This window comes from Terrapene carolina, unplaced genomic scaffold, assembly GCF_002925995.2.
Source record: "Terrapene carolina triunguis isolate 2854851 unplaced genomic scaffold, T_m_triunguis-2.0 Scaffold212, whole genome shotgun sequence".
Classification (NCBI taxonomy): domain Eukaryota; kingdom Metazoa; phylum Chordata; order Testudines; family Emydidae; genus Terrapene; species Terrapene triunguis.
In genome coordinates, this window is record NW_020664563.1 from 5604261 (window position 1) to 5621486 (window position 17226).

Below are 17226 nucleotides of genomic sequence, written 5' to 3' on the forward strand. Positions count from 1 at the left end.
CATCTAGACAGATGTATGGGCAGTGCTGGGGAGGAGGTGGTAGTCATGGTACATGTAGATACCAGTGACATAGGGAAAGGTAGGAGAGAGGTCCTGGAGGCCATATTTAGGCCATGGTTGCATTCTCTGAAATTCTAGTTCCATGCCCAGGGCCAGTTAGGCAGAACTGTAGTGTCTCAATGTGTGGATGAAACAATAGTGTTAGGTGGAGGGATTCAGGCTTATTAGGAACCAGGGAACTTTTGGGGAAAGGAAGAGCATATATAGGAAGGATGGGCTCCACCTAAACCCGAACAGAACCAGACTGCTGGCATGTGAAATTTAAGACTGTAGAGAATTTTCTAAACTAAGGGCTGTGTCAAAGCTGACAGGTACAAAGGAGCACACGATTCAGACAGACACATCCCTTAGAGGAGGATTTATTAAAGGGGATTTTCTATATCCTAGTAAAGAGGAGAGGACAGAAGTTGATAAAGGACAGGTAGGAGCTGAAAATAACAGTCAAATGAAAAAGACCGATTCAATTACACACCTTGAAGGCAAACACCTAAATATTAACAAATTTTACAAGTGCGTGTACACAAATGCTAGAAGTCTAAATATTAAGATGGGTGAACTTGACTACCTGATATTAAGTGAGGATACTGACATAACACGCACCGCAGAAACTTGCAGAACGATGATAATCAATGGGGACAAAAATACCAGGGGACAAAATATATACAAACAACAGAGCAGGTTGTGTTGGTGGGAGTGTGGCACTATGTGTGAAAGAAAGCAGGGTCAACTAGAGTAAAAAAATGTTGGTGAATCAAACTGCACCATAGAATCTCTATGGATAGAAATTCCATGCTTGAAAAATAATAATATAGCAGTAGGAATATACTGCCAACCCCCTGACCAGGATGATGACAGTGATTGTGAAATGCTGAGGGAGATTAGAGAGGTTACAAAAACAGTAACACATCACTTCAGGATGGGATGCAGAGATAAAATTTCTAGACACCATTAATGACTATTTCTTGGAGCAGCTAGTACTGGAACCCACAAAGAGAGGGGCAATTTTTAATTTGGTCCTAAGTAGTACACAGGATCTAGTTCAAGAGGTGAATATAGCTGAACTGCTCAGAAAGAACAACTGTAATGTAATTAAATCTAACATCCTTATAGGGGGAAAAATACCAAAGAAACCAACCACAGTAGCATTTAAGTTCCAAAAGGGGAACTACACCAAAATGAAGAGGCTAGTTACGCAGACATTAAAAGGAACAGTCATAAGAGTGAAATGCCTGCAAGCTAAAACATTTTAAAAACACAATAGAGGCTCAAACTAACTGTATACCTCAAAAACAAGTAAGAGGAACAAAAAATGCCACCATGGTTAAAAAACAGAGTAAAAGAGGCAGTTAGAGACAAAAAGATACCCTTTAAAAATTGGAAATCAAATCCTACTGAGGAAAACAGAAAGAACAAACTCTGGCAAGTCAAGTGTAAAAGTACAATAGGGCAGGCCAAAAAAGAATTTGAAGGGCAACTAGCAAAAGACTCAAAGACTATCAGCAAAAAATTTTGTTTAAGTTCATAAGCAGGAAGCCTGACATTCAGCAGGGCGGGCCACTGAACAACCAAGGTGCTAAAAGAGCACTCAAGGAAGACAAGCACAAGGGAGATTCCCACACCCAATTCTTTTTAGGTGACAAACCTGAGGAACTGTCCCTGATTGAGGTGTCCGTAGAGGTGGTTTTGGAACAAACTGGTAAAACAAGCAGTAATAAAGTCACCAGGACCAGATGGTATTCACCCAAGAGTTCTCAAGGAACTCAAATATGAAATTGCAGAACCACTAACTGCAGTATTCAACCTATTGCTTAAATCAGCCTTTGTACCAGATGCCTGGAGGATGGCTAACGTGACACTGGTTTTTAAAAAAAGGCGCTAGAGGCAACCCTGGCAATTGCAGGCTGGTAAGCCTAACTTCAGTACCAGGCAAATTGGTTGTAGCTATAGTAAACAGAATTATCAGACACACAGCTGAACAAAATCCGTTCGGGAAGAGTAACAGTTTTTGTAAAGAGAAATCATGCCTCACCAATCTATCAGAATTCTTTGAAAGGGGGGGGGGGGGGTTAAATAAACGTGGATGGGGTGATTCAGAGAGTGTACTTGGACTATCAGAAAGGTTTTGACAAAGTCCCTCACCAAAGGCTCTTAAGCAAAGTACCCAGTTATGGGATGAGAAGGAAGGTCATGCCATAGATCAGACACTGGTTAAAAGATAGGAAACAAAGGGTCAATTTTCACAGTGGAAACTGGTAAATAGCAGGAGTCCCCCAAGAATCTGAACTGGGACCTGTGCTGTTCAATATATTCATAAATGACCCGGAAAAAGGGTTAAACGGTGAGGTGGCAAAGTTTGCAGACGATACAAAATTACTCAAGATAGCTAAGTACAAAGCTGACTATGCAGAGTTACAAAGGGATCTCAAAACTGGGTGACTCGGCAAGAAAATTCAATGTTGATAAATGCAAAGAAAAGCATTCCAGAAAACATAATCCTAAGGATACATATAAAATGATGGGGTCTAAATTAGCTGTTACCACTCAAGAAATTTCTTTAAGTCATCGTAGATAGGTCTCAGAAAACGTCTGCTCAATATGCAGTCAAAAAAGCTGACAATGTTAGGAACCATTAGGAAAGGGATATATAGCAAGACAGAAAATATAATGCCACTATATAAATTCATTGTACTCCGCATCTTGAATACTGCATGCAGTTTTGGTCACCCATCTCAAAAAAGATATATTAGAACCAGAAAATTACAGAGAAGGGCAACAAAGGATTACGGGTATGGAACAGTTTCCATAAGCTATGTCTACACTACCGCGGTAAGTCGACCTACGCTATGCAACTCCAGCTACATGAATAACACAGCTGGAGTTGACGTACCTTAGGTCGACTTACCGCAGGGGGTCGATGGGAGAAAATCTCCCGTCGACTTACCTTACTCTTCTCATCGGGGGTAGAGTACAGGGGTTGACTGGAGAGTGAACTGCAGTCTATTTGGCAGGTTCTTTACCAGACCCGCTAAATCGACTGGTGGACTGATCTCAGAGCGTCAATCCCTGCTGTAGTGTAGACCTGCCCATAGAAGGGGAGGGATTGTTCATCTTAAGAAAAAGAGAACTTGGGGGGGGGGGGGGGGGGGGGGGGGGGGGGAGGGGAGGAGGATAGGATAGAGGTCTATAAAACCATGAACGGCATGGAGAAAGTGAATAAGTAAGTGTTATTCACCCGTACCCACTGCACAAGAATCCAATGAAATAAACAAACAGAAGTACTTTTCCCCCACAACACACACAGTCAACCCGTGGAATTCGTTTCCAGGAGATGTTGTGAAGGCCAAAAGTGCAACTGGTTTCAAAAAATAATTAGAGAAGTTCTTGAAGGATAGGTCCATCCATGACTATTAGTCAAGATGGTCAGGGATGCAACCCCATGCTCTGGGTGTGTCACATAACCCCTGCCTTCCAGAAGCTGGACAACAGGGGATCGCTTGATAAATTGCCCTGTTCATTCTTCTGAAGTATCTGGCACCGGCCACTGCTCAGAAGACAGGATACTGGGCTAGATGGCCCACTGGTCTGAACCACTATGGCAATCTTATGTACAAGTGGAAGGTGGGCCCCACCTGCCCTTTGAGCTTTTGCATATTTATAAATTGTGCATATGCATCCTGAATCCCATGAAATTTAGTGGTATGGTAAATACTGGGCAAACCTCTAAATGCCCTATTTTATAACTAAGCATTGTGTGAAGAACATGTTCATTTATGCAATTTAAAGGAAAAAAACCATGTACATCTCTACCCTGATAAAACGCGACCTGATATAAAATGGGTTCGCATATAGCTCAGTAACCCCGGGGCTCCAGCAGCGGGGCTCAGGCGACAATTTATAGGGCTCGGGGCTCCGGCTGCTGCGGGGAGCCCCGGGCCCTTTAAATCACCGCTGGAGCCCTACCGCTACCCTGGGGCTTGGCCGGCGATTTAAAGGGCCCAGGGCTCCCTGCGGCCAGAGCCCCGGGCTCTTTAAATCACCGCTGAAGCCCTGCCGCCGCTACCCCGATATAACGGGGTTTCACCTGTAATGCGGTAGGGATTTTTGGCTCCTGAGGATCACATTATATCGGGGTAGAGGTGTAGTTTCTTTATAGTTAGAGAAAGGTATCACTGAAGAGACACTGCTGCAATAGTTTATAAAATTAGACTAAAACCAGAGATGACTAAATTTAAAAAAATACAAAGCAGGTTACAGCAAAAGGGATTAATACAGAGAAGATACACACTTGTTTTATTTAATGGAAGTTTCTTTTGAAGTATGTTGGTCAATGTAACACCATTCCCTATCCATATTGTGCAGGGCTTGACCACAACATATGCACAAGGTAATACTAGTGTATAAGCAGGTATGTAACCTGCCCTCTAGTCATTCTGTTTTTGCTGCAGGTGGTAAAAATGGAACGTAGAGTATGTAATAACTTAGAAGTATATCACTAACTTCAGAGATAATTTCATCTGAGTTGTACAATGATTTTTTTTTTTTTTTAAAGTCCTACCAACTTGTTTATCTGAACTCCAAAGAAAACAAAGAACTAGCTAGCACCTTTCCCTTCCAACCTCACAAACACTATTACCTGCTGCAGACTGAGACACATAGACCTGTGGACTCTGCTGCTGCTGGGCAATGAGGGATGGCATGCAGCTTAACTGGGAGAAGTGACTGGCAGAAGCAAGGCTGTTTGTCTGCAACTGCTGTGGTTTCACTTTACAGATATTAGGAGGATCTGAAGTGGTTGTAGACTTTGTACTCAGTGAAGAGGTAGTGTATGTTCCAGCTCCTGGATTGGGGAAAAAAACATGTATCAAACGGTTTATTTAAAATGATCATTCAGAAACTTTCTTTGAGTAGGTCTGACAAAACGTTGGAAGCATCGACTACCACAGGCAAGGGTGAATAATAAAAAAGTACTTATAGAGATGGCTGTGTGGCTGGGGTGCCAAAACCTTAATATTTCTTAAAACATGATTGCGCTTTCTGTTCCAGTTATCCAGAGAATATCAGTTTGCCATAGTAAGAAACCTTCTTCAGTCACCTCAGCTGGGATTGGAGCATACATTCCCTTTAAAGGCCACATATGAGAAAATTTAATTGGATATCAAATTTTAAATTTTTTGCCACTTTTGTAAGCTATAGTGGGAGTCAAACACTTTCCCACTAATGTTTGTGCATAACAGTAGTGAATCCTGTGTTATCTGAAAGTCTTGTGGGATACTCTCATATTACATATGTTTGTATAGTGTCTACCACAAAGAGGCCTCAGTCAGCACTACTGAAAAACAAAATCTTGAAATTTTCAGACAACTGTGGGAACTGGGTAGCTGCCACAGCTACTGGTTTCCCCAAGGCCCAGCTGCAAGAAGACTACAAGGAGGGGGAGAGCAGCTATATTATACACAAAAAATTCCGTGCAGCCAGCTGAAGAGGAAGGTGGGTAAGAGGAGCTTCCTAAACAGTATCTTCCAGATCCACCCGACTAGAAAAGGGAAACAAGAAAAACCCCTCTCCCCAGCTGGATATGGAGTAAAATTATAGGGGAAATATCAGACCTCCCGATAAGAGGGTTTTGGTAAATTGTGGTTTGCACCGAACAGACTAGAACCCAATATCTAATCTCAAAGAAAGCGATGAGGTTGGCATGATCAAAGGGTAACACAAACTGGATAAAGGGGGTGATGCAACACATAATATGCAATGTAAAGAGTTATACCTGATAATGAAGTTGTAGGTGTAACTGATGCCACAGGAATAGGAGGCATTGATGCACTTGAGAAAGAGCTGTAAGTGCCACTACTTGGTCCACTGCTACTGCTACCGCTTCCACTGTTACCTCCAGTTATGGGAGATGCCGTTGAGGTTATTGGAGAACTCTTCTCCCCCACATTTGGAGAATTCTCCCATGCTTTACGTGCAGACTCCATCTATTTAGGAAAAAAAGGAAGTTTTTTCTTTTTTAAAAAGAGAAACAGGTTAGCTATTTAGAAGATTTTCTCTCTTCGGTTAGTCCTTCAGTTAACAATTCATTTTAGTTAAAAAGGAAGTACAGGCTACCTGCGAGCCTCCTTGCTTAACATTTGATCACTATGATTGCACAATGCTATGTGTTCATGCAAAAAACCTTTAACCCTAAGTGGGAGCTTCCAAATAGCTCCAACTGACAAAAGTAATCAACCATTTTAAATTTTCAGTATCCAAGATTAAATTTGCTCACACTGACTTGTCTCCTCCCCTTCCCCAGCTAAACGAGAGTAAGGGAAATATATTGTTTCATACATGCTTAAAATACCATAAAAACAGGTTCTAAAATAAAAACATTCGCTTTAAAATTAAATTGTTTTGATAAGTCACTGGTGCAAAAAGGTAAGAAAGCGTTTCTGAGATTGGACATAGCTGATGCATGTTGCAATGAAAAATGTCATAACCACAGAAGCGCAAGTTTCTATCTTCAGTATGATCCGTAACCATTTAAGGGAGTACAGAAAGATCATTTTTGTCAAAAAGGCGTATTTGAATACAATGTCCATTTTATTTTGTAATTTTAACATAGGACTATACACCACCACATAACTAGTACGCTTGTTTGGCTGCATATTTTAAAACCTTAAAGAAAATAATTTGGGGCTGAAACTGTACCAAATATAAGTGTCTCATGCCCACTGCTCATGTTAGAGGAAAAAATAAATACACAAAAGGTCAAATCCTACTTTCTGTAATCATGGATGTATGTAATCTTGCATAGCAACAAATATAGTCAGAGTCAAACACGCTTTTGAAGTGTTTAAAAAAAATATGTATTTCTAAGCTGTTCCACAAACTGATCTAAACAACCTAGTGGTTGACTGGAGCCAAAAAAAATCCCAAGATTTTAGCACTATTATAATTTAACAGCAAACCTTTGAATTCCATGCAATAATTCTAGGGAGAATGTTGAGGGAGTATATTAAACTGACAAAGGGAAGGAAATTTTACTATAAATTTTCAAATTAGACTTGCCACAAACTTAAATCATTATGGTCCATGAAGTTGTACAATGACAAACGCCCACATATTTAAATGTTGAGGTTTAGCCATTGGAGACTATGGGTTCCATGTTGCAATTCTTCATTTATCAGATTACAAACTGTTGAGGGCAGGAACTATTTTCATTTGGTGCCTTGTTCAGAACCAAACTCATTCAGTGCTGAAAATGCACAAGTCTGATCAGAATGGCCTAGTCTCTTGAACCAAGATGTAGCACTTCTTACTGGACAAGTAGTCTCTGATGGCCACACCTCCGATTATAACAGAGCATGGCTGCAACTACTTCATTTTACGGAAATTAGGTCCACATATCCCTAATTTAAGTTATGTTATTTGTCTATACATCATAGAAAATGATGGAAAAACCAATATAATTTGTATTTAAATTTCCACTGTTGAAGTGTAAAAAGGTATCAGACAGGAGGAACTATTTCAAGTTTCTTTTCCCTCCACACAAGTGCTTTTACACACTTCATAGAAAATATGTGACTTGACTACTTCCCTTTTGGGGACAGATTCCTCCCATAAAACACATGCACTGAGGCTGAGCCTCTTCTAATAAATATATCAGATGTGGGCCAGATTTGTTCACACCCCCTTCCACCCTCACACCAGATGAGTATTTCCCAAAACTGTAAGGAAAATATATTCTTAATAGTAATTTAAATTCCTTGAAGCATTCACATGTAGTGTTTTACATGGAGCAATCTCTGAGCGAGACTAAGACCTAGCACCTGCAGGTATGGATGAATGACGCTTTGCTCCTTGATACCTCAGAGTTCAGTGCCTGGATCTTGTGGAACCTTTCCTGTAGGTAAGCCATTGTCTCACCCGCATGCTATTTTGATCCTGAGGTAGACCATCTTCATAGGGAGAGCAGGGAGAACAAGTTTGTCACAAACCTGGTAAGAATAGATATATCTAAGACCTTAGATTCCTTAGCCAGGCTATATCACTATCATTACCTTTGTAAACACCATAGGGGAAGATGACAAACAAGTAGTTTAACTAATATTGGCAATTTCTGGAGTCAAACTGAACAAGTGTCTGTGACAAGGGTCTAACCAGAATATGTAAATAAGCTTTTGCCAGGTCCATTGATGTTGGAAGGTCTCATGGAGTGGTTCCAGTGATAGCAGAAGCTAGAATCGCCATCCCGAATTTTGTCTTTTATCAACCCTATTCACCCTCTGGGACCAGATTGGCCCAGACTCCACCCGACCCTTTCTCTAACTATGAAGAGCATGCAACAGAGTCCTGAACAGCTTCCTTCTTTAGGCTTTGTTTTCCTAGCTGTAGGATTAGGGCTCCTGCAGAATGTTAAGTTTCTCATCACCTCTCAAGATCAGAGAAAGGATGAAGGGATGTGAAATTCCAGGGAGTATCCATGCTACCTCTCTCCCACATACCAAATGTTTCAAACATGTTTGGGAGAAAGAAGTTCTCTCAATTCTAAGACCTTAGAGAAGCAGCAAGAGCATCCAGAATGATTTTACCTTCTTTCTCTGTTTTTTGGATCTTTGTGGTTTTTCTCATCCGGGGGAGAGGGGGTGTGTTGGATAGTGGGGGCATGGAAAACACAACGGTCAACTTGAGGCCTCTCAGCTGTTGATACTGTTTGGGCCTTAGCCAACTCAAGTGCTCCAGGGTCCCAGCATTCAGAAGTCAATAAATGATTGCAGAGGAAGCAAGAGAAAACTTCCCTAAGAAAAAACAGTTTCTGTGAACGAGGACAGAAAAACAGAGGCAGATTCCTTGCCAAATGACTTGGTTACTCACTTAGAACATTTAGATACAACCCTGGAATTTAGAAGTATGTTGGGCAGGGAAGTTTAAGAGGATTGTGGACTTCCCCCACAAAGAGCCCTTGATCAGAAAAGGCCTGGCTAAGTCCTAACATGGCTGACCTGTCTTTGCAAAGGTGTCTCCCGAGAAGTCTTGGTTGATGTGAGGGAAGCAGAGATCCCAACAAGCCTTCCACTTGGAGTATCTTTCCCTGGCAGAGTGAAGCCCAGAGAAAGGAGCAATTGTGGCAGAGTCCCCCACCCCCTCCCGTTTCTTCTGAGAGGATCTCCTTGCAGATGGAATGCTATGATAGGGGATGGAGGAACAAGAGGAGGCTGGAGCGTTATTCCATTCCAGAAGAAAAGCCTAGAAACTCTTGTTCCTCTAAGGGAGGAGGGTTGGAAGATAATGCTCCCTGCTGCCCTCAAAGCAGCTTTTAAAAGCGAGGATTACATTCAATAGGATGGGAGAATAGTAGCAATGTTCTGTTTGGGTACCAGAGACTCTGGCATGAAGATGGTAGGGGCATGGTCAAGTCCTAGAATGCCCTGAAAAAGTGTGAACTGCCTTTGGTATTTGCAGGAAGAGATGCAAACCCTGAATGTCTGAGTAGAGGGCATGATACGGGGGGGAAAAAGGCTTCCCAAAATGTTGTAGACTCAAAGCACTGCAGCATGATTTTAGACAAAATTCCTCATCAGACCTACTGTGGAGATAGCTATCATCTATCAAGTGTTTATTAGGACAATTAAATCACCGTGGTATAGAGGTGCCCCAACAAAGTTACAGGACAAGAAAATATACACAAAAGGAACTCTCTGCTCAGCAGGTGTGAAACTGTGCTCATGATGGGTAATAATCCTACCTGTATCAAGTGTTTAGTGAATGAACTACGTATTTCCAGATGTTGTTCTATTAAGTTTAACATTTACAGGTAACAATTTAAAAAAGTGCTTCCAGACACCAGAAAGTTAGATTATTGATAAATAATAAATTACATTTCCAATTTTAGCAGGCTAGCAGAGTTCCCCTTGCTAAATTACGCTTCCTTCTCTATCACCTCCCCAAATTAAAACCACTCTTCTGACCTCACACATTTTTTTTTTCTTAAAATAGACTAACATTTTTCCTGGCTGAGACACTTTAAACATATACAAACAAAAAGAGGGGAGGATAATTAACAGTAACTAGGGTTGCACCACTGGGTTGTGCTGTATCATAATGATACGGACTATGAAAACTGGAAAGAAACTTTCATCCATCACAAAACCAGTTCAGTGAGAAATTCTCACTGGGAGTTGCATGAAAATTCCTTGAAAGCCAGTTAGCTATGCATCCAATCCTCTTTCGAGTGAGTTCTAGTTTGGACAACATTCTGCCTTCTGAAAATTAGAGGAAGTTGCAGTGCTTTTACTAGTTCAGTGTATAAAAGCACTATCACATAGCTCATCTATGGCACTGGAAAGGATAGACTCTCCTAAAAATGCTGTAGCCAAAGGACAGAGACCAGCTTAATAATGTTAGTGAGTTATATAGCACACAATCCAAACCCTCCCAACATCAGACTACATACATGCCATAGACCAAATGCTCTCACATACTTGCTCCACACTGCACAATAAAGGAGCGTGAAATGTCAACCACCACAAGTATAGCAAAGCACTTTTGTACTAGTTTATATGAGACAATAGCTGTTGACATAAAATAACTTACTGCCAACCTACTTTTCATTATTTACTACTCCAATCATCTAACTGTACAAGTCACACATCACTAATCAAAAGGAAAGAGCTAAGAAAGTCAAGTACTGCTTGCTGAAGCCAATGCACTACTCAGTTTTTAAAAACCTGTACAACCATCAATCTGTAACCAGCTTGTTTTAAACAGACCTATCCACCAATACGTCAAAATATGACAGGTTTCTGTCATGAGCAGCATGCCACAATATTTACACTCTTACATGTGTCTCCCTAGAATTAACTCTTAGGGTAGTGGGAGTCAAGATTGAGGCCAAGTGTTAATGCAAAATGGGGTTAAAGAGATTTATAATTTAATGCATTCCCTTTGATACACCCTTTTGTTTCAGCCATCTGTTTATATGCAAAAGCAGTTCAGAAGAGGAAACAAAGGAAGGCTCTAAAAAGGTTCACCAGCAAGTTCTCCATTATCTTTTTCCCTTGCATGCAAGAAAATGACCCTTAGAGGGATGTGGTACATACCTTGAGGGTGAGGTCCACGGTAGCGGGAGAAACTGGAGTTAGGCTGGAGCTCTGTTGTAGAGTCTCCCTCCTAGGGAGGGGAAGGGTGTGGGGCAGGGGCACCTGAAAGGCAGGCAACACACATCACATTCTAACTAAGTCTGCTACAAAAGCCCCTTAAGAGCACATGCTCAAGCGGTGCTAATAAATTAAATTTTCTTCGAGGCTTGAGCTTTTAGCAGGGATGTTTTGACAAACTAGGATGAAAATTTGGAGGGGAAAGGTTATTTAATGTGTGTTCATGTAATACCGGTCATCTCTGAGAGTGACTGCAGGCTTATTTGTCCATGCACCAATGTTTTCTGTATAGTCAAATGTCATTTAGCTCTTTGGGAATTTAGCCCAAAATGTATTTTTAGTTCAATGGGGTACAAAATTATTCCCAAATCAAGCCTGGGCCTATTAGGATCCAAACTCTGAGATGCAACTTCTACAAAAAAAAAAGAGAGAGAGAAAGAAACTATGTTCTTCAAAGTCACAGGACCACAAAATAAGCAAAACTATACCTGGCAACTAATGCTTGCATATGGCTATTTCTAGTTTCCTAGCTCTCTTTCAATAGGACTCTCATACAAAGGCCAAGTTTAGGAGAAAAAATGCAAATTTGACAAAATGCAATCAATTGTTGCACAAGAAAAAGCTAATGATGGATTTGCTCAAGGTCCTAAACACAAGGTCTGAGAAAGTGTTGCTATAATCCTTAGTATAGTAATAGTCTCTTACTCCTATCTATCACCAACTCTTAGTTTAGGCACAGAGCATACAGAGCTGCCACATAATGAGATTAATCTCAAAATACATGTACTGAAACTTTGAAACTAGACAAAAGCACGAATCTGTTGTTGCTGGGAACCCATATTTCCTATGTGTGTATCCAACTCTAGCAGGCAACAAGGCAATACACCAAGTTCAGCAGGACCAAGGAATTACAGGACAAAGTATCGTATTTTGCCTATGATAGGAGTCTACCACTAACAAATAGCACACACAAAAAAATCACAGCATTATGAACGGAAGAGGTGCGCAGGAGTAGCTACAAACACCATTGCCACAAAAATGCATTAAGGATGTTGCTATCACTAAATTCATTTAATAGGAATAAAGTTTATTTTAAAATTATAAGCTCTCTCGGGAGAGATGTAGGAGTAGGACCTGTCACAATTCCCCCAAATCCAGTCAACTCTGAGCTAGTTATATTTGCATTGCTCAAAATAGCAGAATCACAAGATCCAGGTTCCTACTCTTGACAGAGACCCACCAAGTTCAAGATACATTTGAAGTCACTATGAGTCATACGCTAATTAGTACTCTCTCTCACCATGTAAGAAAAACTAATACAGACAACAAATCCCACAAAGCCAGGATTGCTGGCTTTGTGGGAAGTACTTCAAGCATTAAGATTGAACTCTGTCTACTTTAAACACTCCACTAAGTTGGTTCCCTCACATTTGATAGCCACAATTAATTTCAGGATCCAGATCAAAATAATTCTTTAGGGGACTTTCCTTAGCCTAGCTTACAGACTCCATCTCTAACTACTAATACAGGCCTCTTCTTTCCCTTAGTCTCACAAATGCTGTTGAGGGTAACTTCTCTGTAATTCCTGCTATCTGGAACGGTCTTCCTGAATCTTGACCCCATCTCTTTTCAAGTATCCTCTAAAAATATCTTTCCCTTACATAGGCTTCCAAATTTTTCGTTATTTAAAAACAAGAAACACCACGTAACACACAAAGAACTCAGACAGGTACTAACCAAACTGAAGTTGTTGGTTGGTGTTTTTTTTTTTTTTTTTTTACACAGTGGAATTACACAATGAGCAGCTGGTTAACATAATGGAAACCTAATTAATAGCTAACTGAATGTAACATTCTGTGCTTTTAAAAAGGAAGACAAGAGTATAAATACATTTTCCCTGTCCTAAGTCAAGAGATTCACTACAATAGACTTACATTAGTCACCAAAGTCTCCTCCATTTTTGTACTGCTAGCAGCCACACTGTTAGGATGAGAAGAAGGTGTAGTGTAGTCTGTCACAGACTCCTGTGAAGAAAAATAAGTCCATTAAAATGAACCCCCTATCTAAACTAGGTTTTCTAGTCTCAGGCTTAGTCTTTTCAGACAGTGGTTTGACTATCTTTTACATAGAGGCAGTTCACCAAGCAGTATGATGACAGAATTTCATCACACCTATTAATTTATTTTCTCAGAAGGCATGTCCAGCAATTCTCACTGCTGAGTTACTTTGCACTAGAAGAATTTGTGGAAAATTTCAGCTCTGTCAGAGGCAGCATATCCCAGAAAAGCCTCGCCTTTAATCATGTATGTGGTTCAGATGATAACTTTTAGAAGTTAAATACAACTTTTAATATTAGGCACACGGCTATAAAACAGAAGAAAACAGTATAAAATAAGATCAGATGTTTCTTAAGTAAGCAGATGAAAGATAAGGCTCTCCAGATTAAAAAAAAGAATGGAAGGGATGAATATGCACTTTTCTCTAAAGGGCTGAGACTTTTCTTTTTCTGAAAAGATGAACAGGTGGAGAAAAGTGCACATACAAGAAATTTCACTGGTGGCAAGTGGCCAGTGAAAGAAACTGATCTGGAAATGGCAAGATCTTAGCAAGTTTTAAAAAGGTAACTAAGAAGTCAACTCAAAAGCAAAAAATTAAGAATTTTTACTAGCTCATTACAGGATGAAAAACTCCTCGCACTAGTTCCTGAAGTTATTAAAATTCTTGTATGAGCATTCAAAGCCAACTCTTGGGAATACAAAGACAGGTTTTAATACTCTCTTCCAAACAGCATTTCTGTCTCCCGGATTCCTTTTCTAAAGCTATACTACCATGCCTAGTGCGACTAGATAGAGTTGTAGAATTAGTCCTTGCAAAAGGATGTTGGGTCTTGTCTGGAACCAAAAGGAGGACCAAATTGCCATTTCTAGGTCTGCTAATTACTATGTGAGACTAACTTTTTAAAAACACTTCCTGAGTTCAGAAATATTGGGAAAAAGTATAAAGATGATCCTTGGCCCAATACTAGTGGAGAGACAGTCAACTGCTATTGTTCCTGGATCCCTTCTGGAAAGTACCTTTTATGATTTTTCCATGGATGATGGATGATTTCCCCCTTGGATTTTTCTGCCTGGAAAGTGATTTCATGGTATAGATGAGGATGAAAGTTCCAGTCTTCCTTATCCAGGATCATTCTGCTGCGCTCACCTGCCCTCCTATTTAGGTTTCCCTGCACTAAGATCCAAGGTTCACTTAACTGAACTAGCTGCCGCCAGTGATTGCCAGGATACTGTACATACATCCCCCTTTATTCAATAAAGTCATTGTCCTCAATCCTCATTAGGTGATGACTTCCTGCAGGAACATTTCCAGGGAACAAGCTAGGTATGTTGCTGGATATTGATCTGAAATTCCTGCTCTGTGTTCTCTGTATTGATATTGGCTTCCAATGAGGTCTCTCCATTGAGTTGGTATCCACTGCCACCACTCCCTACTAGGGCTGGTGAAGAGAAATAACTTGAATAATATGGTTTAGTTCTTGTCCTCCTCTGGTTGTCAAAGTACATGGAATACATACTTCTGACCACACTCTTCCAAGTATGATCTCAGGATGCAGTATTCACTGGAGTGGTCACTTGTGGAACCTGATCCAAAGATCCTAGCACAGGGGTTCTCAAACTGGGGGTCGGGACCCCTCAGGGGGTCGCAAGGTTATTAAATGGGGGGTCATGAGCTGTCAGCCTCCACCCGAAACCCTGCTTCGCATCCAGCATTTATAATGGTGTTAAATATATAAAAATGTGTTTTTAATTTATAAGGGGGGGGGGTGGGGGTCGCACTCAGAACCTTGCTATTTGAATGGGGTCACCAGTACAAAAGTTTGAGAACTGCTGTCCTAGCAGCCTGAACAGAGATGTTCTAGCAGGCATTGTAAAGTTAGGTGCTTTACATGTCAAAACCAAAGTAACTTCTAAAAGGTGCAAAGAGCCTGCACCAGGCTTCTCATTATCTTCACTCTTACAGGGCTGAACATTGTTTGGGACAAGACTGAAATGAGTTCACTTTCACTAGCAATGTTGCTGTATTTGCCACTTACTAAGTTATAGGTCTTTATGACAATAAGAGGCCTGATTCTTCATATTATGCCAGTGTAATTACACTGAACTAGTAACAGTGGAGGATCAAGCCCACTGCCTACCTACGAAAACAGATGTATACCCACTGCATTTCTCAAGGCTGTGATAGTCACTATCAAGATATTGATTAAACCCCCAAGAAGTCATCAGCACAACCAAAGGAAGGGTGTCTTGACAAGATGTTCTTGTTTCAGAAAGACTTGACGAACTTCATCAGGAAGGGTGCGAATCAGAATGCAAAGGTACATAGTCACTAAATCAATGAATATCAAACTGCCAGGGAGATGGCAGACAGAACTGACAGTAGATGCTTCACATTTAAACTTCTTCCTCGTGAAGCTGTTGAGGCATTTAAAATCTAGGATTTCTATCAACCTACCATTCTTTGAGACTATAAATAAAATTGCACATATGCTTGAATTTTACAATCAAATATATTTAAATAACCCAACAGAAGTTAAGTGCCTTCAGGATGTTGGCCTAGAATACCAATCAAGTGTCTTAACTACAAGAAACAATGCACAAACTGCCTGTTTAGGCAACATCCTTCTTGTTGGAAGAATTTTTTTCTGAACTAAAAATTAAAGGTTGCTAGAAACGCAAGGTGGGTGAGGTAAAATATTTTATTAGACCAATTTGTGTTGGTGAAAAAGACAAGCTTTCAAGCTACACAGAGCTCTTCAGGTCTGTGAAAGGTACTCAGTGTTATAGATAAATACAAAGTGGAACAGATGGTTTAGCATAAGTAGCTAACCTATTGTAAATGACAATTTAAGGTGAAGTGGCCAATTAACACCTCAGCAGTCAGGACAAAAAGTGGAGGTTATGGGGCTAGAATGCTGTAATGAGGCATAAATCCAGTGTCTTTATTAAAACCATGATTTTGAATGTCTAGCAAAGTTATGAATTTAAGCTTCCGGGGTTGTCTTTTGAAGGTATTATGCAGGCTCCCTTTGAGGAAGAGGACAGAGATGGAGTGACAGCTGGATCCAGAATATGAAACAACAGCGGCTGTTATTGTCAATGAATGTCAATTTCACCGCTGGTAGGCTCCCTGTCCTTGAGATGGGAGCCTAGTAGTGCCAAGAATCCTGGTTGCAGATGTGGCTCCCAGGGCTGCTGCTGCAGTGTGGAGACCCTGGCAGCTCCCAGAATCCTGGCTCCAGTTGGGCACTTGCAGACTGGCTACTGTGTTGCAGGGAACCTGCCAGCCTACACTCCAGCTGTGAGCCCTGCTCTGGGCTGACAGTTTGGGTTGTCAGCCTCGGGTCAAGGGGGCTCCAGCTGTGAGCCCTGTGTGGGGCTGTCAGCCCCAGGATGGTGGGGCTCCAGCTGTCAGTGCCCCACAATGCCCCACTTCAGTCAGTGGAAGCACTCCAGGTGAGGACACGCACAAAAAACAGAAGCAGCACAGGGCTTGGCTACACTTGCAAGTTAGAGCGTATTAAAGCAGTCCCAGGCGCCCTAACTCACGACCTGTCCACACTGGCCAGGCACTTAGAGCGCCTGGACTCTGCAGCTGGAGTGCTCCTGGTAATCCACCTCCATGAGAAGCATAACGCTTTCTGCGCCTCAGCTGAAATGCCCCAGCATCAGTGTGAATGAGGTGTTGCATTACTGCGCTTTGATCGGCCTCTGGAAACTTCCCATAATCCCCTTAAGTCAAATGGCCACTCTTGCGGATATGCCCTTGCAAAGCTCCCTTTCTGACAGCCGGCATGCTTATCTGCTCTGGGACAAAGCAACCATTAGTGTGGAATGTTGTTGCTGTGAGTGTGTGAGAGAGAGGCGAGGGGGGTCTGCTGCTGTCTGAACTTACAAGACAGCATGCTGACATGCTCTCTGCTCCCCAAAAACCCACTCCCACACATACACAACACACTCCCTGTCACACT

The 17226-nt window shown here is 41.3% G+C and overlaps 1 protein-coding gene across 1 annotated transcript in view; it reads right to left on the reverse strand.

Annotated features, from left to right (window-relative positions):
- LOC112107412 (protein PRRC2C) overlaps positions 1 to 17226 on the reverse strand; it is a 112921-nt gene that overhangs the window by 26440 nt on the left and 69255 nt on the right. Inside the window, exons 23-26 of the mRNA XM_026656194.1 lie at positions 13133 to 13222; positions 11142 to 11243; positions 5828 to 6038; positions 4694 to 4897 (exon numbers count right to left, since the gene is read on the reverse strand). Coding sequence (XP_026511979.1) covers positions 4694 to 4897; positions 5828 to 6038; positions 11142 to 11243; positions 13133 to 13222 — 607 coding nt within the window. The remainder of the gene's footprint in view (positions 1 to 4693; positions 4898 to 5827; positions 6039 to 11141; positions 11244 to 13132; positions 13223 to 17226) is intronic.